The sequence below is a fragment of the Moschus berezovskii genome, chromosome 11, assembly GCF_049115385.1.
Source record: "Moschus berezovskii isolate FMDL1 chromosome 11, NW_MosBer_1.0, whole genome shotgun sequence".
Classification (NCBI taxonomy): domain Eukaryota; kingdom Metazoa; phylum Chordata; class Mammalia; order Artiodactyla; family Moschidae; genus Moschus; species Moschus berezovskii.
This window is the reverse complement of record NC_142470.1, coordinates 58378792-58403200: the sequence shown is the minus strand read 5'-3', so window position 1 is coordinate 58403200 and position 24409 is coordinate 58378792. Positions and strand designations below refer to the sequence as shown.

Sequence of the window (24409 nt, the reverse complement as noted above, 5' to 3'; positions counted from 1 at the left end):
GGGAACAGATGGCCAGGGGAGAGCTGGGGAATGTGCCAGCAGAGGGCTGGGCGGGCTGCCAAGCCCTGCGGTGACTGAGTGCTTGGGCTTCCAGCTCGCGTGCTTTCCCTGCCCTCTGCCCTCCGTGGCGCCAGCAGGCCTTCCCAGCGAGCGCTCGGAACATCTGGAGTCTGGGGCTGCCAGGAGGGGGGGCCGCGGCGGCCGGGCGGGGGACCCTGTGTTCCAGCGGAGCTCCCAGGGCCTTGCCACCAGGCCTGCCTCGCGGAACAGCTAATCAAAACCACAGCGCCCGAATGGGAACCAGGCGCGCTCCCAGCTGCAGCCAGAGGCCGCCGGGCGACTTAACCCGGTGTCAGGCCTCGCTGGCGGCGGCGGCGCTGGGGGGCGCGGGGAGGGTGGGGGTGGATCGGGACTGCTGACACTCCCACCCCCAGCCCAGCCCACCCCCCTTCACCCCCAGCGGCGGAGGGCTATTGGCTCCCCGCGGCTCAATGGAGTTTCCACGCGCTGCAGCCCGCAGCCGGGCTGCTTACATAAGAGCTGTTGCTCCCCTCGCCCACACCACAAGGTCCTGTACCCCTGTTTGCTGGGGGTCTCCCAGGGCATGGGCCACCCTGCGGGGCGGTACGTGAACTTGAGAGCCCTGCTGCCCGCAGGAGAAGCCCTTGGAGATTGGAACCAAAGAAACAAAGCGGCTCCACTGCTTCTAGCGCAAGACCTCGGGCAAGTTACTGCACTTCTCGGGGCCTCAGTTTCCCCTCCGTGCAACGAACGGGGGAAGTGGTGCCGAAGTGCAAGGTTAGCGAAAGGGGTGGAGACAAAGTACGGGAGGTGCTTGGCACGCAGTGGGGGCTCCCCACCCAGTCAGTGTGGCCTTTGGTGTTGGTGGTGGTGGTGTTCAGTCACTCAATCATGTCTGACTCTTGTGACCCCCATGTTCTGTAGCTCGCCAGGCTCTTCTGTCCATGGGAATTCCCAGACAAGAATACTGGAGTGGATTGCCATTTCCTTCTCCAGGGGATCTTCCCAACTCGGGGATCGAACCTACATCTCCTGCTTGGCAGGCGGATTCTTTTACCACTGAGCCACCGGGGTGAGAGTCTGTTTAATAGCATTATGATCATGTAAAACCACTGGTTATTGCTTGTTCTTTGGTATGACTCCATGAACTTTGAAAGCCCATGAGTTTCTGGGCTGGTGAGATGCTCATCCCCTTTAAGGATGCAGGGCCAGAGCTCTGCCCCGAGTGCTGGACAAACAGGAATCCCCCATTCAAAACGATTTGCCCTCATCTACCTTGGGCTGGTCATTCATCCATTCTCAGCACTGCCTGTTCCTGAGATGATCCTTCCTGGGGTTCCATATGAAGCTGTTACCTTGTAGCTGTAAATTCATGAGATTTCCTTCCTGGCACTGAGAAAAGGCCAGCCCTTTCTCCTATGGGATAAAGGAAGCCTTGATCCCATAAAGCCTTCCAGCAAGGCGGCAAGGAAGGTATGTAAGCTCTCCCTTTACACACGCAAGAACAGGGGCTCAGAGAAGTTAGGTAACACACCCAAGGTCACACAGGCAGAAAGTACCAGCGCCAGGACGTGAACCCAGGTCTCCAGAGTACTCTTCGCCTACTTCACGGTCTTGCCACGGATCTCCCTGTTGTATGTGCCTTAAAGTTAAATGACAGCAGCACAGAAACTTAAAGGAACTATAGGGTTCTCTCAACTGAACCCCCACCTATAGCATCCTGGATGGGGGACCGCCAAGTCTTTCAAGGGGTTTCCAGGGTGTTCCCTGGATCAAAGTGGTGCTCCAGGGGTTTCTCTGAGAGGCAGTGGCTTAAGCATAAGAGGGGACTTTCCACGGTCTCTGTGATTTTCTGAGTGTGAGACTTTGCTTCTTTCTCACCGTCAGAGACCCTGAGTTTTCATTCACACACAGTGTAGTGGGGAGGAGGGTGGGGGCCTGTGAGTGAGGGGAGGGGAGCGGGAGGAAGTGAGGGGAGTGTGAGAGGAGAGGGGAAGGCAGCGCCCCAGACTCTCCCCCACCTCGGGACCACCCGGGGAACATCAGACGGCCACGCGTTCCCGGGCAGCCAGCTCCAGCCTAACCTGGGAGGCTCCCTGGCCAAACGAGCCCTCCAGCCCAGTGCCTGCCAGCCCTGTGGACTCACGGTGTCAAATGTGAGAGGGGAAACAGCAGCTGAGAGAATGCTCCACGTTAGAACAAACAGCTGGCGACAAACGTCTATGTAATTGGAATGCCAGAAAAAATAAATTGCATCCATTTTTATGACGAGAAGGGAATTTGATGGTGGTTTCCCACCCACCCCCCTTCTTTCCCAGCAGAGATGGGCTCCATGGACTTTTAAAGCATATGGTATTTAACTCAGTAACATGGCCCAGAGGCTGTAGAAATAGAACCTCCTCTCGCCACCCCATTTCCATGCAGGGGGCAGGACAGGGAAGCGGCAGGGGGCCCCCCCGGGCACCTCTTACTGGCCAGTTCCTCAGGCCTCTGAGCCTCGGATTCATTGTTCCTGGGACAACACCAGGCTTCCCAGATGGCGCTAATGGTAAAGAACCCGACTGCCAATGCAGGAGACATAAGAGATGGGGGTTCGATCCCTGGGCCGGGAAGATGCTCTGGAGGAGGGCATGGCAACCCATTCCAATATTCTTGCCTGGAGAATCCCATAGACAGAGGAGCCTGGTGGGCTACAGTCCACAGGGTTGCAAAGAGTCGGACACGACTGAAATGATAGCACTCACGTGCAGGGGACAACACCAGTCTCCACCTTGAAGGGATGGGGGGAGGGAGGAGTCAACGGGGTGATCCGTCAGAAGTACTTAACACCCAGCACCACGCATAGCGTGTGAACCAGGCTCTAAGAATGGCAGGTATTGTCAGTATCCTTGAGGTGCACTGGGGTCCCAACAGTCTCTGTGAGTGATTTTCCAAATCTGTGTGAAATGCCTGTGATGGGCAGAGGGGAAGGGAGGGAAACACATTTACTTATTTAGATAGTTAAAGGGCTGAAGCGACCTCAGCTTGGCAAGTCTGACCAGAAAGGGCCATAGCAATCACTTCCAGGGTCAACTCACCTTGGAGAAGTAGAAGCCAAAGCCCCAATGGAGGTGACCATATATGCAATGGGGGGACAGATCTCAGACCATGCTGCTCAGTGGGCACTCTGGGGACACAGGAGGCACAGGAATTGTGGAGTTGCTGTCTCCCACACTCCAGGGCTCAGGAACAGTCCACAGAAACAGCAGGTCCCTCCAGGTCCGAGGCCTGGGCTCAGACACCAGACAGACAACACTCTCGGCTCCCACTGACCCCCGACCCCAAAAACCAATGTGCCACCTCAGCGTGCCCCCAGCACCAAAGCACAGAAGTCTGCACCTGAGATGCCCTTCCAAAGAGGAGCACGACTACCCTCCAACCTGCCATCGCCACCAAAAGCTCCCCCTGCCCAGAAAGCGGCAGAAGGGGGATGACGTGAATCTGATGGAGCCACACCAGCCTTGCCGCCTCCTCTGGTTGAAGACTGCCCACAGGTGAGGAGCAGCCTCTAGACTTGCAGAGCCCACCTTCCTGGCCTGGCTGGCACTGATGGCTACTGTCACAGCCTGGGGTCACCAATCATTGCCCAGGCGACTGGTACAGCCCCGAGCTCAGCGCACCATGACTGACTTTTCTCTCTGTGTGACCATGGGGGTTCTCCAGGCAACAACACTGGAGTGGGTTGCCATTTCCTTCTCTGGGTGATCGTCCCAATTCAGGGATCAAACCCAAGTCTCCTGCATTAGTAGGCGGATTCTTTACCACTGAGTCACCAGGGAACAGCCATGAGGCCTGTGAGCAACTTGGTGGGGAACAAGAACTTACTGGCCATTTATCACCAGGGCTTACACTATACCATCAACATTAGTAGCTGCTGCTGCTGGTATTGCTTTTGTTGTTGCTATTATTGTTGTTGTTATTATTGCTATTATTTTATTCAATAGCTTCAAATCACTGGAAGGCAGTGCCCTAGATCGTGGGAAACTGGTCCTCTCCTATTCTGAGGTCCAGCAATGCCGATCCAGCCCAGGTGTGGAACAGCTCTGCTGCTCTTTCTTCTCCTCCTCCTCCGAAGCTCCCAGGAGTCACTGCTTTAAAAACAGGAGCTGCGGAAACATGGCCCAGAGCCAGGTGCTTAAGGCATGTTATCTCCGGCTGCGGCCGGAGTCGGAGCTGAGCTCTGCAGAGCCCTTCTACTCCTCCCACCTGTCTCTCAGCTGGGCAGCCTCTGATGGGCCTGTCTGCACGACTGAGGCTTCCAGATGGATCCTGGATCCTCAGAGTCACATCCTGTGAGGCCCAGAGATGGAGAACTCACCAGTCAAGGGATGTGGGTGCCCACCCCCAGCAAGGCAAGGCTGAGATGGGCAAAAGGATGCGCTTGGGGCCTAGGGGGTAAGTCAAGTTCACTTTAAATCCCATTCTTAACACAGGCCTGGAGGGACAAGGCAGCTTACCAGTGGACACAGAGCACAATCTCTCAAGGAGGCGTCCTGAAAAAGGTCACCCAGCCCCTGGGGCACATGAACTGTTAGGCAGCCACCCTTGAGTGGGACAGCTCAGGGTACCATTGATGGGCTTGCTGGTAATCATTTACGGAGGACTTCCTTTCAGCTGGTCACTTACATCAGAATGTTTTTTAGTTTCTTCCTTTCTTTATCCTTCATTGGAATGTAAACCTGACTCTCTTGCATCCCCAAACCCTCAGGTCGCCCTGAGTGGCTGCAGGGGATGGGTAACAGGGGCTTCATCTGAAACCCCCACCCTCTGCCGCCCCGCTGCCTCCACATGCTCTGTCCAGAGATTCTGTGTGTGTGTGTGTGTATTTGTGTGTGTGTGTGCTCAGTCACTTCAGTCCTGTCTGACTCTTTGCCACACTATGGACTGTAACTCCTCTGTCCATGGGGATTCTCCTGGCAAGAATACTGGAGTGAGTCACCATGCCCTCCTCCAGGGGATCTTCCCAACCCAGGGATAGAACCAGCATCTCCCGCATTTTCTGCATTGCAAGCAGATTCTTGACTGCTGGGCCACGGGGAAGCCCATCGACAGAGCCTTGGGAGGCTCAAACCTCATTGCTAACACCCAGCGTGGCACCCACGTGCTCAGGCTGGGATTTCCCAACATACACCCCACTGCCAGTGCTTGATAAACACTGAATGAATGAATGAACAAGCAAATAAAGGGATGTATTTCCAGGAGTTCTGATTAACCAAACACAGCCTATCCAAGCTACTCAGGGTCACTCGGCGGACACTGAAGACCGTTCTGAGGACAGCTTGAAACTTACCTACCTGCATGGTGACACAGATGCAGGAAGGCACACAGCAGGAATGGGGTGACGCTGTGATCAGCCAATAATCTACCAGCACAGTGGCGGGGCCTGAAGATGTCCCAGCAGCTCCAGGACCCCGTCCCAGCCCTCCCTCCAAGTCCTCTTGGTAATGGGGGTTGTCCAGGCACAGTCCTCGGGAGACGGCAGCCTCAGGACACCCCACTGGCAGGAGGGGCTACAGGATGCCAGGGGGCCCTTGCCCTTCAGAGGTGAGGCAGGATCTCTGCTTGGAAATCAGACTGCAAACAGCCTTGGAAATCACCGACGCTCCCACATCCCCATTGATTGAGGAGAAAACTGAGGCAAGAAGCGGTTAAAAAATGGGTCCAAAATGACACAGCTAGTAGGTGGTGAACCAGGCCTTGAACTCAGGGCTGTTTTATGCTCTTAAAAGTGAAAGTGTTAGCCACTCAGTCGTGTCTGACTCTTTGCGACCCCACGGACGGAAACCTGCCAGGCTTCTCTGTCCATAGGATTCTCTAGGCAAGAATACTGGAGTGGGTTGCCATTTCCTTCTCTGGGGGATCTTCCCAACCCAGGGCTTGAATCCGGTCTCCTGCATTGCAGGCAGATTCTTTTTACTGTCTCAGCCACTAGATAAGCCTGTTTGATGCTCTAACCCACCATCTAACACCTATTTCCCAATCTGGACAATGTGAAGGCTGGACCAGACAGGCTCTAAGGTGTCTTAGATTTGGGCTGATTTCAGGGGAAGCCAAAAACTCATCTCTGCTGGCCATCGTCACCCCACTCCCCTTTCTTCTCCTCTCACCTTCCAAGTGTCTCTCCTCTTCCCCAGCCCAGGACACTCTGCTCCACAGAACAGGGAAGGGGGGGAGGGCAGCACTCTGGCCTTTGGTGGGGGAGGGGAGGACTTGAGGTGGGGGTGGGGAGGGACATAAACGGGGGAAATGGTGCCTGCCCACCCTGCCCATCCACACCTCCAACCGCCCGAATGCCAGGGGAAGTTCACCCAGAGTTTACAACCCTCCTTTGTCACAGAGCGCTGCATGGAGCCATCAATCACGACCTTAATTTATCCGTGTCACTTTCCAGAGGAAAGCCGCCCTGCGAGCAGCCAGTGGTGCTTCCTTTCTCACCCACTAGATGAAGATTTCACCTCATTGGTCCACGCCAAATCACTCCCAGGATTGCAACTGTGCCATCAACACAGCAGTGGCTGGTGGTGGGGATGTGCTGGGCCCCTCCCTGCTGTGGGCAGGAGAGTCCACAAGGGTCTCTCTGCCTGGAAGCCTCTTGAAGGGGTCTCTGGAAGGCCTGGAGAACCCAGAGAAGGGCCTCCTTGAAAGGGGGGCTGGGGCTCAGGGATGGGGAGAGGGCAGGCCAGGAAGAAAGGAGGAGGTGGAAGGAAGGAACAGATGGAGGATGCCAGAGTCACCTTGCCCCTCCCCCCGCCGCCATTCTCCCCATCCCTGCATGCCCAGGGGAGTCAGGCGTCTCTAACCACCTCCACCCTTCTTAGGGGCATGGACTGGGTCCCAGCCTGTCTCTCTCCCTGTAGCTTCGTGTGCACAGAGATCCAGAGGGCTGCATCACAAGCCCTGTTCTGCATTGCCTAGCAATGACCCTCAACTGGAAATGCTAGAAGCCAAGCCACTTGGGAAGCAAAGCTGTGCCCAACACCTTTCCTCCTGCCCATATTTCTCCAAACACACTAGGCTTTGTACACACCGTTCCCTCTGTTTCCAATGCTGTTCCCGCTTCATCTGCTCAGCAATCTCCTGGTTGTCCTGCTGGTCCCAGCTCAAACACCACTTACACAAAGGTGATCTTTCTAACTCCCTTGGGCAGGAAAGGCAGCCTGTCCCTCCTCTGCCTGGCCTTCCTGTACCCCAGCAAAGGCCTCCGGGGCCTCCTGTCTATACTCTCCTGCCTTATCCAGATGCAAGAGGGTCTCTGAGCATCCTGTGAGCTGCGGAGGTGCTGGAACCACATGTTTATCATTTATATATCCCTGCCCAGCAGGCTCAGCAAACGGCTGGGACTCTATGAATCCCTTCAGAATGAATGAATGAACATGATTTGCCTTAATGCACGGTCTCACATAAGCCACAGGCCAAGTCATAGTCCCAAAACATACCGAAGGGCTCTCTTGGGCAGTTACCAGTCCATGAGATCTTCCCCTAATATGACGTTAATCAGGGGCTGAGTGGGGAACTCAGCATTAGAATACGTAAGACCAGAAAGAGCTTCAGAGATAAGCTGTCCTCATTTATGGAGAAGGCAATGGCAACCCACTCCAGTACTCTTGCCTGGAAAATCCCATGGATGGAGGAGCCTGGTAGGCTGCGGTCCATGGGGTCGCTAAGAGTCAGACACGACTGAGCGACTTCACTTTCACTTTTCACTTTCATGTGTTGGAGAAGGAAATGGCAACCCACTCCAGTGTTCTTGCCTGGAGAATCCCAGGGATGGCGGAGCCTTGTGGACTGCTATCTATGGGGTCGCACAGAGTTGGACACGACTGAAGCGACTCAGTAGCAGCTGCAGCAGCCTCATTTAAGTGATGAGCAAACACAGGCCCAAGGGGACTGACCCTGGCACCCAGGAGCCCCATTACCAGTATGCTGTGCGCTAGTTGCTCAGTTGTGCCTGACTCTTTCCACCCCATGGACTATAGCCCGCTAGCCTCTTCTCTTCTTGAGATTCTCCAGGCAAGAATACTGGAGTGGGTGGTCATGCCCTCCTCCGGCGTATCTTCCTGACCCAGGGATCGAACCCCTGTCTCTCACGTCTCCTGCGTTGGTAGGTGGGTTCTTCACCACCAGCACCACCTGGGAAGCCCCAGGAATAGAGTCACACACAATCCCAGGGGCCTGAGGAGCCGTGAAACTGATGTTTCAGCCCAGCAAGCCTCCAAGAGGCTGGTCTTACTGGTCCCTTTGGAAGCCTCTGGACGTGAGTAAGAGGCGCCCTGGATTCTGGTCCCTACCTCCCCATCCTCCCCAGAGGCTGCTGCCCGTATAGCTGGCACGTACCTTTCGCTTCTTGGCGCGGCCCTCGGCCTGCAGGGTGCGGGTGCAACGCTGCACGCACTCGGAGAAGCTGAGGTTGCTGTGGTCGGCGCTGTAGTCGAGGTCGGCCAGCCGTGCCAGGGACAGGATGTAGTTACAGGCGATCCTCAGGATGGCTAGCTTGGACAGCTTCTGCCCATACGAGTAACACGGCACCTGGTGGGTGAGAAGGCATCAGCAGGGGCTGCCTGGTCACTGCTGAGAACCAGCCCCGGGGGCACCTTGGCCAGGAAGGTGTGGGGCCGTTCATGCCGCTGCTGGGGAGGGAATGGTTGGGCGGCAGAGATGGTTTGTCTGATCTCTCTGCGTTCGTTCGGTCGCTCAGTCGTGTCCGACTCTTTGCGACCCCGTGGACTGTAGCCTACCAGGCTTCTCCGTCCATGGGATTCTCCAGGCAAGAATACTGGAGTGGGTTACCGTTTCCTTCTCCAGGGGATCTTCCCGACCCAGGGATCGAACCCGGGTCTCCCGCATTGGAGGCAGACGCTTTAACCTCTGAGCCACCAGGGAATCTCTCTACCTGGATTTTATTCCCTATTCTAATCACCTGCTGTTTACACCCACACACAACCCCTGGGGGTCATCCACGTTCCCAGGCTGCACAGGAGGAAAGCCAGGCTCGGCTCTTGCCCGAATGCCAGTAATCACGAAGAACAGTGCGCTTCCCCCAGGCCAGAGTTCCATCCCCTGTGCTCCCTGAGAAGGAATCTTGGACAGAACAGATGATTTTTGCTCTGAGAGTCTGTTCTCTCATTCAGTGTCTTCTCTCATTCACCCGTCTTGCTGGACACTTGGGGTCTGACAACAAACAGTAACTGGATTCTACCATCAGAGGACTTAATGCTCAAGACTGAGGTTATGGCCCTCATCGGTGGTACAGTGGGTAAGAATCCACCTGCCAATGCAGGGAACGTGGGTTCGATCTTTGGTCAGGGAAGATCTCACATGCCATGGAGCAAATAAGCCCGTGTACTGCAACTACTGAGCCTCAGCTCTAGGGCCGGTGAGCCGCAACCACTGAAGCCTGAGTGCCAAGAGTCTGTGCTCTGCAACAAGAGAAGCCACCGCAATGAGAAGCCCGTGTACCGCAACTAGAGAGTAGCCCCTACTTGCTGCAACTAGAGAAACCCAGTGCACAGCAACAAAGACCTAGGACAGCTAAAAATTAACTAATTAACTTTTAAAAAGAGTCACGCTTTAACATCAAAGCAGAGCTAAGCACCCAGACTCTTAGAACAGATCGGAGGAAAGTGCCAATGCTCAGCTAGGAGGCCTACACGTGATTGGATTATGCTTTTCTCTTCTTCTTTCTGATCTCTGGACCTGGGAAGCTGCTGGGCATACAACAGGTGCCTAATAAGTACAGCTCCAACCAGACCTGACATCCTTGACATTCATCACTGACTTGTTGTTCAGTCATGTCTGACTCTTTGCGACCTCATGGACTGCAGCACCCTGTCCTTCGCTATCTCTGGGAGTTTGCGTGAACTCATGTGCTTTGAGTCGGTGTGCTTTGAGTCGGTGATGCCATCCCACCATCTCATCCTCTGTCTCTCCCTTCTTCTCCTGCCCCCAATCCTTCCCAGCATGAAGGTCCTTTCCAATGAGTCGCTCTTCGCATCGGGTGGCAAGTAGACAGTCACAAGTGGCACAGCAATTTGTGTCAGGCGAAAAGCTGGAGTCTCTAACCTCATCCACCAATGTTTCCACTGCTTGAGCAAAAAGCTGCAAGGACTGCAGCACAGTTCTGTGTCGAAACATGGAGTGTGCACGCTAAGTTGCTTCAGTCGTGTCCAACTCTTTTCGACCCCATGTACTGTAGCCTATCAGGCTCCTCCATCCATACGATTCTCCAGGCAAGAACATTGGAGTGGGTTGCCATGCCCTCCTCCAGGGGATCTTCCCAACCCAGGGATCGAAACTGAGTCTCTTTCATCTCCTGCATTGGCAGGCAGGTTCTTTATCACTAGTGCCACATGGGAAGCCCCCGTAACGTGGAGATGTCACTACAAAGTCCACCTGTTGGTTAGACAGGTGCTAACTGATAGAGCTGCTCTGATGCGTCGTTCACCTAAATGGCTAATCGTGCATACCCAGCAACCAAGACTAGGGCGTCCTCCTCCCTATGGCTCTCCAGGAGGTATATGCAACATCCATCCCCAACACTGATACCTGGTACTGACTAACCCTCATCGCACAGTGAGTGGGGCCCCCACTGCAGGATAATTCAACACACACATGAGGCACTGTTCTGGACCAGTGGTTCTCAATCAGGGATAATATCATCCCTCAGCAGCAGTTGGCAATGTCTGCAGATGTTTTTTAGTTTTATTTATCTATTTTTTGGCTGTGCTGGGTCTTCATTGCTGCCTGGGCTTTTTCTCTAGATGCAGTGAGCAGGGGCTACTCTCTAGTTGCTGTGCAGGGGCTTCTCATTGCGGCGGCTTCTCTTGTTGAGGAGCATAGGGCACACGGGGTTCGTTAGTTGCAGCATGTGGACTCAGTAATTACAGCCCCGGGCTCTAGAGCACAGGCTCAGTAGTTGTGGCACTCGGGCTTAGTGGCTCCAACGGCATGTAGAATCTTCTTGGACCAGGGATCAAACCTGTGTATCCTGCATCGGCAGGTGGATTCTTTACTACTGAGCCACCAGGGAAGCCCTGCAGAAATTCTTGATCATCACTAGTGGGTAGAGACCAAGCATGCTACTAAATGTCCTACAGTGCTCAGGATCCTACAGTGTGCCCACAACAAAGAAGAACCTGGCCCCCAATGTCAACAGTGATGTGATCAAGACAGCATAAGGAAAAGAGCTGCTTCAGGGACTTCCCTGGTGATCCAGTGGTTAAGAATTCACCTTGTGATGCAGGGGACATGGGTTCGATCCCTGGTGGGGGAATGAAGATCCCCCTTGCCTTGGAGCGACTAAGCCCTCGTGCTGCAGCTAGAGTCCACACACCACAACAAAAGATCCTGCAGGACGAAACTAAGACCCGACACAACCTAATTAATTAATTTTTAAAAAGAGAGAGAGAGCTGCTTCAGATGAGCGCTTTAAATGCACGCACAAATGGAGCCCATGTTAAAGCTCACTGTGTCCAAGAGCTTTCCCTGACCTGGCCCCCAGCCCTACACCAGGGCTACGGGTACCTGCCCTTGCTGGTGCTCTGATCGTCCCCCTCTGTTCTTAACCCCTGATGACTGTGACTCATTTAACGGTCGGTCTCCTTGTGAGCTGTCAGGGGAAACTCTGTATGCAGAGCCTTACACAGATCCTGCCCATCACTGGCCCCCAAAGGATTTGTCAAATGAGGGACTGAATGAACAGACGAAAGTTCTCTTCTCTCTCTCTGTTTTTCTGTGCACACCATGTGGCTGAAGGGAACTTAGTTCCCCGACCAGAGATCAAACCCATGCTCTTGGCAGTACAAGCTCAGAGTCCTAACCACTGGACCATCAGGAATTCTCCAAAACTGTTCTCTCTCTGCGGACGAAGATTTAGCTATTTGGTGTGGAGGTGAAGCTTGTACATCCCATCATTTGGTCACCTGGGCTAACTCCTGGTCTAGCCACAAACCCTGGGCAAGAGACATGATCATCCTGGGCCTGGGTGTCCTCTTCACATCTCTAACAGGCCTGGCCGCACAGTGTGGGAAGGACTAGAGACGGCGCATGCGCTGCATGGCCCGTCAGGGGCGTTATGTCCATGGGTGTGGCAGAGAGTCTCCTAAGAAGGGCTCCAGAGAGGGTGAGAAGCAGGAGATCTGGAGCCAGGAAGTAGCACCTGCGCATCCCTTACCCACCCCCCCCCCCCGGGGTCCTGAGACCACAGCCCAGGGCCCAGGCGAGGTTTGCAGTCACCTTTCAACATCCTCCAGCAGCCAAGGACTCGCCCCTCACCAGGCTAGGAAACCCAGGGAGGGGCAGGGAGGAGACAAATGGACTGCCAACTCCCCCAACTCCTGTACATTGCCCCCCACCCCAAGCACTGACCACACCACCAAATTCATCTGAAAAAAAGCCTGTAGAACAACGCACTTTGCCTGTTCTCAACCAGAGTCCAGAGAATCTTGCTTATCAGCCTGAACAAATAAACAAGGTCCGTGGGACAAAAAGTTTCCTGGGGGTCCTAGAACAGTGGCAGGGGTCTCAGAAGCAGCCCAGCCCCTTCGCCCTGCACCCAGGAAGGGAGGGCCTGCCTGTGGAGGCTCTGGACAGCAAGCACAGCTGTGTCACACAGGCCCTAGAGCGCTGTCACCCAGGGGCCACTCTAGGAGTCACCTGGCGGGCTACAGTCCATAGAGTTGCAAAGAGTTGGACACGACTGAAGCAACTTAGCATGTACCCACATCTGCCAGTCGGGAGCAGGGCTCTCAGAAGGGATCTGCTCGTGGGGATCCGGGGTCATTGTGGGACCACAGAGTAACAGATGAGGTCAAGGCCAACCTAGGAGCTCCCATGCCAAGTTCTGAGCCAGTTTTGTCCCAGATTTGTCACTCTGCCCCACTGCTTCTCTCAAAGTCCAGGTCTAATAAGAAAACCATTTACTGAGCTCTGGTTGTTTACCTGGCCCTGTGGTCACTATTCATAGGTAGTTTTAGCCCATTGCAACAGCCCCCCAAATAAAGACTGTTACCCCATCTGCACACAAGGAAACAGAGAGGAGACATATTGGGCCCCAGGTCACTCATCTAAGACCTCCCTTTTGGCAGCTCACTCTGACTCCTCCTGCTTCCAGAGCAGGTGTTCCTCAGCTCATCTGGTTAATTCCAGGTCCTTCTCGTGCCCACGCCCCTGGATGCAGCAACCAGGCCCCCCAAAAAACCCAACTCAGAGCACCCTGGCCTAATGCAGATCTGATTCTAGGAAGTCAAGGTAAGGCAGAAAGAGCTGATCTGAATCCCAAAGAGTAGGATGTGACTTTGGACAGGTACCTTCACCTCTCTGAGCCTCAGTTTTCTTATCTGGAAGGTGGGAATAACATCTGTGTACCCTCCATGGCTGTTGGAACCAGGTCACCCCCTGCTGTTTCTTGCAATCTACTAAGGCCAAGCAAAGGATGGCTGTTGTGAGATGTATTTAATGCCCAGGGTGTTTAAGCACTTCCAGTATCTCTCAGCTGATGAAAGATGAGCTGGGTTTTGAACTCACACCTTAGCTGAGCTCTTTCCAATTAGCCAGAAGCAACTGCTTGGCGATGTGGATGTATCTGCATGTGTGTGTGCTAAGTCGCTTTAGTCATGTGCGACTCTCTGTGACCCTATGGACTGTAGCCTGCCAGGCTCCTCTGTCCATAGGATTCTCAAGGCAAGAATATTGCAGTGGGTTCCCGTGCCCTTCTCCAGGGGATGTATCTTGTTGTTATTCACTCACTAAGTCATGTCTGACTCTTTGGAACCCCATGGACGGCAGCACGCCAGGCTTCCCTGTCCTTCACTATTTTCCAGAGTTTGCTCAAACTTACATCCACTGAGTCAGTGATGTCATCCAACCATCTCATCCTCTTTCGTCCCCTTCTCCTCTTGCCCTCAATCTTTCCCAGCATCAAGGTCTATTCCAATGAGTCAGCTCTGCACCATTACGTGGCCAAAATATTGGAGCTTCAGCATCAGTCTTTCCAGTGAATATTCAGGGTTATTTCCTTTAGGATTGACTGGTTTGATCTCCTTGCTGTCCAAGGGACTCTCAAAAGTCTTCTCCAGCACCACAGTTGGAAAGTATCTATTCTTTGGTGCTCAGCCTTCTTTATGGTCCAACTCTCACATCCATACATGACTGCTGGAAAAACCATAACTTTGACAAGACTGACCTTTGTCGGCAAAGTGGTATCTGTGCTTTTTAAAGTGGATGTATCTATATGGTGTGGAGGTGGACAGCCCACCCTTCTGAGCAAGGGTTGGAGAGTTCTGGACTTCGTGGGACCCCGGCCTTAGTGCATCACCTCTCTAAGCATCCACAGAAGGCCCAGCGCCCAGCCACCACACCACCTGCAGGAAAGCCCACTATAGTCTTTCGTTCAGCTTGCTCAGAGGACAGAGGCCAAAGGAGGCAGCAGGGTCAGTTGGCTCCAACTCCAGCAAAACTTCCAAGAAAGTAAAAGGACCTGCCTGATGCTCAACCCACAAGAAATGTTAAGCTTCAGGACTTCCCTGGTGGTCCAGTGATTAAGAATCCACCCACCGATGCGGGGGACAAGGGTTCGATACCTGGTCCGGGAAGATCCCACGTGCCTCGGGGCAACTAAGCCCGTGGGCTGCAATTATTGAGCCTGTGTTTTAGAGCCTGTGCTCTGCAACAAGAGAAGCCACCGCAATAAGAAGCCAGAGGACCACAACTAGAGACTAGCCCCCACTTACTGCAACTAGAGAAAGCCCATGCACAGCAATGAAGACCCATCACAGACAAAAATTAAAAATAAAAAGATTGTTAAGCAAAAATAAACAAATGGGACCTAATTAAAATCAAAAGCTTCTGCACAGCAAAGGAAACTCTAAGCAAGGTGAGAAGACAACCTTCAGAATGGGAGACAATAATAGCAAATGAAGCAACTGATAAAGGATTAATCTCCAAATTATACAAGCAGCTCCTGCAGCTTAATTCCAGAAAACTAAGTGACCCAATCAAAAAATGGGCCAAAGATCTAAACAGACATTTCTCCAAAGAAGACATAAAGATGGCTAATAAACACATGAAAAAATGCTCAACATCCCTCATCATCAGAGAAATGCAAATCAAAACCACAATGAGATACCATTTCACACCAGTCAGAATGGCTGCCATCCAAAAGTCTACATGCAATAAGTGCTGGAGAGGGTGTGGAGAGAAGGGAACCCTCTTACACTGTTGGTGGGAATGCAAACTAGTACAGCCACTATGGAGAACAGTGTGGAGATTCCTCAGAAAACTGGAAATAGAACTGCCATATGATCCAGCGATCGCACTCCTGGGCATACACACCGAGGAAACCAGAATTGAAAGAGACACATGTACTCCAATGTTCATTGCAGCACTGTTTATAATAGCCAGGACATGGAAGCAACCTAGATGTCCATCTGCAGATGAATGGATAAGAAAGCTTTGGTACATATACACAATGGAGTATTTCTCAGCCATCAAAAAGAATGCATTTGAATCAGTTTTAATGAGGTGGATGAAATTGGAGCCAATTATACAGAGTGAAGTAAGCCAGAAAGAAGAACATCAATACCGTATATTAACGCATATATATGGAATTTAGAAAAATGGTAACCTAAACCCTGTATAAGAGACTGCAAAAGAGACATAGGCATTCAGAACAGTCTTTGGGACTCTGTGGGAGAGGGTGAAGGTGGAATGATTGGAGAGAATGGAATTGTAGCATGTATATTATCATAAGTGACCAGTCCAGGTTCGACGCATAAATTTTCCTCTGTTCAAAAAAAAAAAAAAAAAGATTGTTAAGCTTCAGAGGAGCACATGTGGGGATTTTCTCAAGGTCCCACATGCCTCTAAAAGATTCCATCCCACTTATTTACCAGACTCTCTTCTGGCTCCAGCAAGTGGGAGAAAGCAGGAAGGACCCTGGCCTAAGATGCTGAGGACCTAGCTCTACTCTGGGCCATCCACATGACCTTAGGCGGGGCCACAAGCTTAGGGGACTCAGTTTCTTCACCAATAAATGGACGTGAGAACACCTGCTGCCTCAGAATGGAATCGCCATGGGCAGATGTAAGGAGGGGCTAGGACTGTAAGTGAGTGTTAGTCTCTTAGTCGTGCCCGACTCTTTGCGACCCCATGGACTGCAGCCCACCAGGCTCCTCTGACTATGGGATTTCCCAGGCAAGCATACTGGAGTGGGTTGCCATTTTCTTCGGAGGGGCAACAGAGAACCTCAGCCAGGAACCAACCAGCCAATGCAGGGGAGGCCTGGAAGCCCTCTTGCCTCTGTGCCAACTCCTACCCACTCCTCAGACCCATCCTTAGAGGCCCACCAAGGGTCCTGGACCCACAGAGCTCCAGCATCTCATGTCCTCGGCACACAGCTGAGCACCTGATTCATTTGAAAGTATTCCCTGATCGTCTCATATCAGGGAGCGCTGGCTTCCTGGGGTGAAGTCTCTCCACACAGAGCCATTCGAGGTCCTTATCAAGTTCTGTCTAAACAAAATCCCAACCTGACTCCCAGCAATGAGGCTGAACCCTGAAAACCTGGCCTTAAGTCTTTATGAGCCCTGGCCCGGAGCCAGATGGGACAAATCCTGGTCACTCGTTCCACCTCTGTAAGTGTCCTCACCTGTGAAGTGGGAAGGTGGGACTACATATGTGTGACCACAGGGCAAGGTAAGGTACTTCACCCCCTGCAAAGAGGTTCAAAAGGCAGCTGTCCTGGTGACTGGATGAGAAGGGGCCGGAGAGAGGCTTCTGTCACTCCTCTTCCCTCTGGACGCAAGCAGGCCTGTCCCTCATTCCCTGAGGAGTGGGGCACAGGCTGCCATGGCCCCCTGGCATCCTAGGGAGTCTGAGGTTGAGGGAGGTGTGGGGCTGGGAGCGCCATTCTCATGCCCCATGCTGGGTCACCCTGAGTTTACTTGTGGAGGATTCCCCAGAAGACCATGGCACCTTCCCTGGTGGCTCAGACGGTAAAGACTCCACCGGCAATGTAGGAGACCTGGGTTCGATCCCTGGGTTGGGAAGGTTCCCCTGGAAAAGGGAATGGCAACCCACTCCAGGACTCTTGCCTGGAGAATCCCATGGACAGAGGAGCCTGGCGGGTCACAGTCCATGGGGTCGAAGAGAGTTGGACAAGACTGAGGGACTAACACTTTCACTCATGAAGAGGCACCTCAGCAGGTCCTGAGGGCTCTGCCCTGCTGATCCAGGCCTCTGCCTGGCCAGACTGCTTTTCCTCCAATGCTGAGGGGCTTTACACTTCTCTGGGAGAGAGGAAATCTTGCACGCACCCCAGATGCCCTGTGGGCAAGCACAGCCTGTGAGCCAGAAGGTTCTGTCAGGGAAGGCCGAGGCCCATGGGCTCAGGCCCCTCCCCTCCCTCACCCAGCAACACCAGGCTTTCCCTTGAACCCCCTCCCACCTGGCCCAGCGCAGTCCCGCACATGGGCCGGGCCCAGCTGTACACACATGGCCTTCACATGAGGTGGCGGGGAGGGCCCCACGCAGCTGGGCTGGTGGCATGTGGCCTGACCATCTGCCCTGCATACCCACCCCCCACCCTCCTCCCCAACCTGCACTGCTATGGCTAGGCAGCCTCCTACCCCGTTCCTTCCCTGGTTGAGAATATGGTGGGTTGGACAAAACAGGAGACTGTCAAGCTTCCCTCTGCTGGGGGTGGACATCTCCAGGGCGCTCACCAGGCTGTTAGGAGTCTGAGCCTTGGAGTGACTCATTGACTGATTTGAATCCAGATTCTGCAATGAGAGTGGCACACACACCCTGGAGCCTAGTGAATGGCAAGTCAGGGAAATGAACAGTGCAAAACTCATGAGGCCTGGGAGCCAAAGGCTGGGAGACCGCCACCAATTTACAGAAGCTCTCTGAACCTCAGTCTCACCATCTGTGAAATGGAGGTGGAACGGGAGTGGGGATGGGACAACACCTATTTTGTTAAATGAACTAATACAAATAACACGCTTAGCCCAGGACCCAGTACAAAGGATAGCAAGAAGATCAAACCAGTCAATCCTAAAGGAAATCAACCTTTAGTATTCATTGGAAGGACTGATGTGAAGCTGAAGCTCTAATATTTTGGCCACCTGATGTCAAAGAGCCAACTCATTGGAAAGACCCCAAGGCTGGGAAAGATTGAGGGCAGGAGGAGAAGGCAGTGACAGAGGATGAGATGGTTGGAGAGCATCACCGACTCAACAGACATGAGTTTGAGCAAACTCCCAGAGATACTAAAGAGCAGAGAAGCCTGGCATGCTATAGTTCACGGGGTCACAAAGAGTCGGACATGACTGAGTGACTGAACCCAGTTGCTTTGACTGCTGCCACAGATTGATGGCAGTTTCTATGACTGTTAAGAAAATGATTATAGAATTCTTATTTCTACATCTGTCAAGGCCTTTGCCCAGCATTGAGGACATTGTGGATGTTCAAGAAAGGTTCATTCCTCCTACAGCCTCCCTTCCTCTCTTCTTTCGATGTTTGCAAAGAAGCTGTGTACGAGGTAAGCTTTATCACCGTTTTCCAGTTTCAGTAACTGAGGCTCAGAGAGAAAATGACTTGTCCAAGGTCACACAAGAGGCAGACAGCAGAGACAGAACTCAAATGCTGGCCTCCAGGCTTCCTGCTCGTACTCTTTTCACTGTACCAGGAAGTTGCTCAGGGAAACGGAACTCCAGACCAGAGTCACAGTCTCACCACAGACCTCAGCGCTGCAATGGCCAAGGTCTCATTTCAGGCAGAACCAGACTCTTACCTTTCGCTTCTTTCTCAGGGGCCCATTTCAGATAGTCAAGCGTGAACCTAGATCCAAGGGCTTCCCTGGTAGCTCAGTTGGTAAAGAATCTGCCTGCAGTGCAGGAGACCTGGGTTCGATCCCTGGGTCGGGAAGATTCCCTGGAGAAGGAAATGGCAACCCACTCCAGTATTCTTGCCTGGAAAAATCCTATGGACGGACAGAGGAACCTGGAGGAGTCCAGCCCATGGGGTCGCAACAGTCGGGCATGACTTGGTGACTAAACCACCACCACCAAGCCTAAATCCAGAGCCACAGCCTCTCTGGACAGGGGCACGCACATGGGGGTGTGTGTGTGTGTGTATACACATTCACACCTTCTACAGGAGGGAAACTGAGGTCCAGAGGAGGAAGGAGTGCCTCCAGGACACAGGACTTTCCCCACCGGACAGGGGCTGTGTGATGTGGACGTGGTAAGTGTGGCCTGGGTCCTGGACCCTGGGCTTTGGGGACCAGAAGTGCCCTAGCAATTTCTTTTGCTCCCAGATAACAAACAGGTGCCCACCAGCAGCCTTTCTGGGGAAAGGACAGATGCTTTGGGCCAGGAGGACAACAAACAGGAGCGGATGTTTCTGTCCAAGCACTTGGTGTGCGCTTAAGAGCACGGGTACTGATTGCGCGTATACATAAAGCTGTGTGTACCTGTGCGTGTGCCCGCACTCTCTCCCTGAATTTGTCCCTTTTATACAGAACTTTCTCACAAGAAGGGCAGAAGTGAAAGGAAACCAGGATTAACAATCCTGACTCAGAGAGTCAGGCTTGTGTCTGCCCACCTTCCAACTATAAATGACACTGTAAGTCCAGGTGGGGGGCCCAGGACACTGATACAGCTAACACTGTGAGAAGCATTTGGCCAGGCAGGCATTCTAGAAACTTCTATCATCTTTCCTAACCCACTAGGTGATTTGGGAAGAGTCCCCTTCCTTCTTTCTCTGGGCCCCAGTTTTACATTCCAATAAGTGGAAAGCTAATTCAACTGATAGGGATGTTAAGATCAGGTAAGATGGAATTTATTACTAAAAGAAGTTAAAGCCACTGGACAAAAAAGATGCAGTTGAACACACAGAGACTATGAATATTTTGTTGGAATCGAAAGAGGCAGCTGGAGGAGTAAAAAGAACCTGGAACTGGCAGTCAGAGGACCTGGGTGCCAGCCCTGGCCTGCTGCTCACCAGCTGTGATGCTCTGGGCACGTGACCTCCCCAGTCTGAGGGGGTTTTCCTAGCTTCAAGGTGAGCAGGTGGACAGGCATCTCTTTTCATCTCAGCCTTCCATCCTGAGGGGCAGGTAGCAGGCTGCTACCTGAAGGTGAGACTGAATTCTCCACCTGGCCCACTGCCCAGGGTCCCAACTGTCCGTGACTGCTATCTGACCCCACCACTCCACCTCACTGACCAATCAGCTCACCCATTCCCAAGTGAGACACTTTGGCTCAAAAGTCATAGGGCCTCTTTTCTCCAGGAGTTCAATTTCTCTCCCAGGGATGAACACAGGCACTGCCCAACCCACTCACAGGAGGAAGCAGAGAGAGTGTAATCCAAAAATATCATATTTTCTGAAATCCTTTGTTACTGGCTAAAGCCCAGAGAGGGTGAGTAACTTTCCTGAAGTCAAACAGGAAGTCAGCTGCAGAGCAAGCAGAAATCCTGACCATTCAGAACAGTCACATCCACCCACCCCCTCAACCTTCCCCATGCCCTGTGTGGAGTGGAGGCAGAGGGCACTTACCACTCACTTCTTAGATCTCTCCTTGCTCTATGAAAATGAACAGCCTAGAACTCCTGGGCAGTCTCAATCTTGTCTAAGTGGAATTGTAAAACTGCCACTCCCCACTACAGGGAATTTTTGGACAAATATTCCTCCCCATCCCCCCAAGAAGACAGTGTCTGGTGAGGACAGCTGCCACCTGCCCTAAACTAAGAAGCCCCTAACCCACTCCAGAACTAGTTTCTGAAGATCCCCTATCAACCAGTTCCCTGCTCAGCAGACCTGCCTCTTCCATGTGCACTGAAGGTCAGCAGTAAAGGGGAATCTCCAGGAAAGACTCTCTCCAGCCAATTCCTGGGGAAGGGTTATAGCCAGGGTCCTTAAGGACGGGGGGTGGGGGGGGTGGTCGGGGGCTGGGGGTGTGTGCAGAGTGTGTAAGCAATCTGAGGGCAGGGACAACCCTGCGGGGAGGCGGAGGCTGAGAAAGGGGCGACAGGCTTCCCCGGAAGGCGGAACACATATTCTGGCAAAACCAGGACCACCCCTCAGCACCATTCCGGGTCTGCCAGAAGGGTAAGGGTCTCCGCCCTTATCCACCGGAGACAGATTCCCACATTTCCCCTCTCCACTCCTCGCGCGCCCAAGGGACTCCGGGAGACAAATATTCGCTGCCATAAAAGTGAACTATGAGGGCTGAAGTCAGACTCGCAGACAGGGTCACCCCAAAGGGGATGGAAGTGGCAGTAAAGAGGGCCAGAGATCTCGAACCTTCATCCCCACTTTGCAAACTAAGACCCATACCAAAGTGAGGCAAAGATCGCTGCCCCAGGCGTTCCCATACCTGTCTCGGCGCTGGGACCAACCAGGCGGGCATTACTTGCCCTTTTATCCACACCCTCATCCTCCTTAAAGTCCCCCCACCGCGCCCGCCCCGCCACTTGCCCACCCACTCCCGCAGCCATCCCCAAGCGCAGTGAGGGTGTGTGGCTGGGAGCCGGTACCTGCTTCCTGAGCGCCTCGAAGGCTGCGCTGATGGTGTGCACCCGCGTCCGCTCCCTGGCGTTCGCCAGGAGCCTCCGGGTCTGCTGCAGGGCTTTGATCTCCGAGGAGGCGGCGGTAGCTTCGCCCGGCCGTTTCCTAGGCGACGCGGAGGAATCCGGGTGGTTATTGTAAATTACGTGTGAAATTGACGAGTAAGAACTTTCCGCAGGGCGCGTCGGGGGCGCGGGGCGCACCGGGGGCTCTGGGGGCGCCGGGGGCGCCGACGGCGTGGGGCGTGCTGGCGGTGCGCACAGCAAGATGCGGGGACGAAGGCCCGGCTCCCGGAAAGGCTGTGTCTCGGGACCCCCAGGTACCTGGCCCTGGGGCGCAGGAGGCGGCGGCGGCGGCGGCGGCGTGGGGAGTCCCGGCCCCACTGCGCCCAGAGCGAAGCCGCGTTTCCGCGCGTCCAAGACCTCCGGCGCCCGGGCGCCCCCGCGCTCCCCGGCCGTGTCCGCGCCCCCACCTGAGGGAACGGCCGGCGCCACCCGGGCTGGCACCGGGGTCGGGACTGGCTGCAGCCGCTGGGTTCTGTCCCGCAGCCCGTTGGTGGCGGTGGCGCCGTGCTCGGGCTCTTCTAAGTCCAATCGGAAAGTTTTATAGCCGTTCGCGCGCCGCGCCGGCTCCTTGCCTTTCCTCTTGAGCTTCTTGAGGCCGTTCAGCTCCTTCACGCACACGGTCTTCCAGGGCCCGTCCTGGAGAACCGGGATGTGCTTCATGGCGCGGGTAGCGCGCGAGGCAGGGGCGTGGGGCTGCCCGGGAAGCGCGCCCGCCGCGCTCGCTCTGCCCGGGCGGCCGCCGCGCTCAGCGCCTCGGAGTCGCCAGCTCTCCCCCTGCTCGCTCGCTCGCTCGCTCCCTCCCTCCCTCCCTTTCTCCCCCTCGCCCCGGGGCAGCTGCGCCGCCGGGCTGTCCGTTCCCGGAGCGCTCAGAGTGTCATCTGAAGTCGCTGCCGCCGTGCCAGCGTTTCTGGAGAACGCCCGCTGCGCTCCATCTGTGTTTGTTTAGCCTCAGTTTACACAGAAGCCCGGTTCCCCAGATCAGTCAGCGCCGCCGCCTCCCCAGCCCCGGCCGCCCGAGCCGCGAGCGCCTTTAAAGAAACAGGAAGCATTTTTCAAAACAGCTGGGCTGCCGGCCGCCTCCTTTGTCCGCGTCCTCTCTGCCTCCCCCCACCCCCAGCCCTTCTGCCCAGAACCTGCCTCCTCCGAGTCTCCCTCCCCGCCCCCTCCTTGAGTCCCGGGCGCTTCTCTTTTCCCGCGGGACAGTCTGCTCCCGAGCACATGGCTTCTGGGCCCTTGGGCCCTTCCCCACATCGGAGCTAGACTGTCTTCTCTCAGTGACCTTCCGCACCCAGCACCACCTACCTACCCCCACCCAGCACCACCTACCTACCCCCACCCTACCCCAGCTTGTCAGGCGAGAAAGAAACGGTACGGCGACTTCTCCTGGAAGAGGGTGAGGTCGTGGGGGGCTAGGGGAGGAGGAAGGCTCTGGGGTTGCCCAAGACCCTCAGGCCACCCTGCACCGCAGTCCCATCCGCTGGGTCACTCTCTGGAGCAAAGGGGAACCAGGAGCAGAAAGCCTAAGCGACAGGGAAACTGAGGTTCCAAAAAAGGAACGGGCTTTTCCCACGGTCACGCAGCGAGTTTAAAGAGGCCGATCAGGGTGGAAGCTTCGGATTTCGACGCAGCATCTGTGAGAGTCTGAAGTCACCTCACCCCAGGCTGCCCGTTAAGCCCGGATTTACTCATCTATGAAATGAGAAATTCGGAGAACATCAACGCCTAAATCATAGCATGGCTGTGAGAAATTAAGCCCCAGGCACATGGGAGGGGCCAGTCCAATGGAAGCTTTGGTTATTATTACTATTAATAACAGAAGCAGAATAGCTCCTAGAGGCAGATTTCCTGGCCGGCTCTGCGCTTACAAACTGAGTAACACTGGGCAAGTCACTGAACCTCCCTGTGCTTCCCTTTCCTCATCTGTAAAATGGAAGTAACAGTTGTATCTCCAGGACTGTTGTGAAGGTTAACTGACCCTGTATGTACAAAGCGTTCGGAGCAGCCTGGTGCAAAGTGAGAGCTTTGCAGGTGCCTGCTGTTATTGGCAGGGGACAGAGATTGACTTCCCAGACCCTTGGTCCTCAGTGCCATCCTACTGGAGATTCTGGGGAGGGGAGTGGGAAGGTCAAACTAGTTGGCCCTCACTAAGCCCTCCCCACCCCCCACACTCCCCCACCCCAGAGGCTGCCCCAAGGACCTGCACAGACTCCTCAAAGGCCCTTTCTGTAGCAGTTTCTTCTTAAGGTGGTGATGGGTGCTTTAAGTAGTTTGGGAAAAGATCAACTTTGGCCTGGGGCTCTGACCTCTGCAGCCACTGGAATCCTTATCTTTCTGGTTTCAGTCCTTCACTCCCACCCCTACACCCACCAAACCCAGTGGGGGTTTTCTTCAGGGCTCATCTGGAGTGCCTTCTCTCTCTCTCTCTCCTCTTGTCTAGGGGAGAATGCCCTAAGGCTGTGAGGAGGTAGATGACTCGGTGGCCTGCGCCATGCAGTGTCCTGGAAGGTAGGAGAGGGGTCCAGGCAGAAAGTTCAGGGGCAGGAGCATAGATTGTGTTTGGCTTTTCAACTCTCAAGGCCTGTGACCCTGGACAAGACAGTTCATCCCACTGGAGTTCTGAATCTGTCCTTGAGTGTGACATTTCTGTGCAGCCAACCTCTCAAGGTGGTTGGGGAAATAAAAAGAGATCACAGACTTAAGAGGACTTTGACATGAGACT

General features: G+C 54.2%; 1 protein-coding gene across 1 annotated transcript in view; it reads right to left on the bottom strand.

Moving 5' to 3' along the window:
• The window catches only part of ATOH8 (atonal bHLH transcription factor 8), a 46656-nt gene extending 23895 nt beyond the window's left edge, over positions 1-22761 (bottom strand). The window contains exons 1-2 of the mRNA XM_055400299.2: positions 21595-22761; positions 8395-8586 (exon numbers count right to left, since the gene is read on the bottom strand). Coding sequence (XP_055256274.1) covers positions 8395-8586; positions 21595-22350 — 948 coding nt within the window. The 5' untranslated portion in view covers positions 22351-22761. The remainder of the gene's footprint in view (positions 1-8394; positions 8587-21594) is intronic.
• Between the last annotated feature and the right edge of the window lie 1648 nt (positions 22762-24409).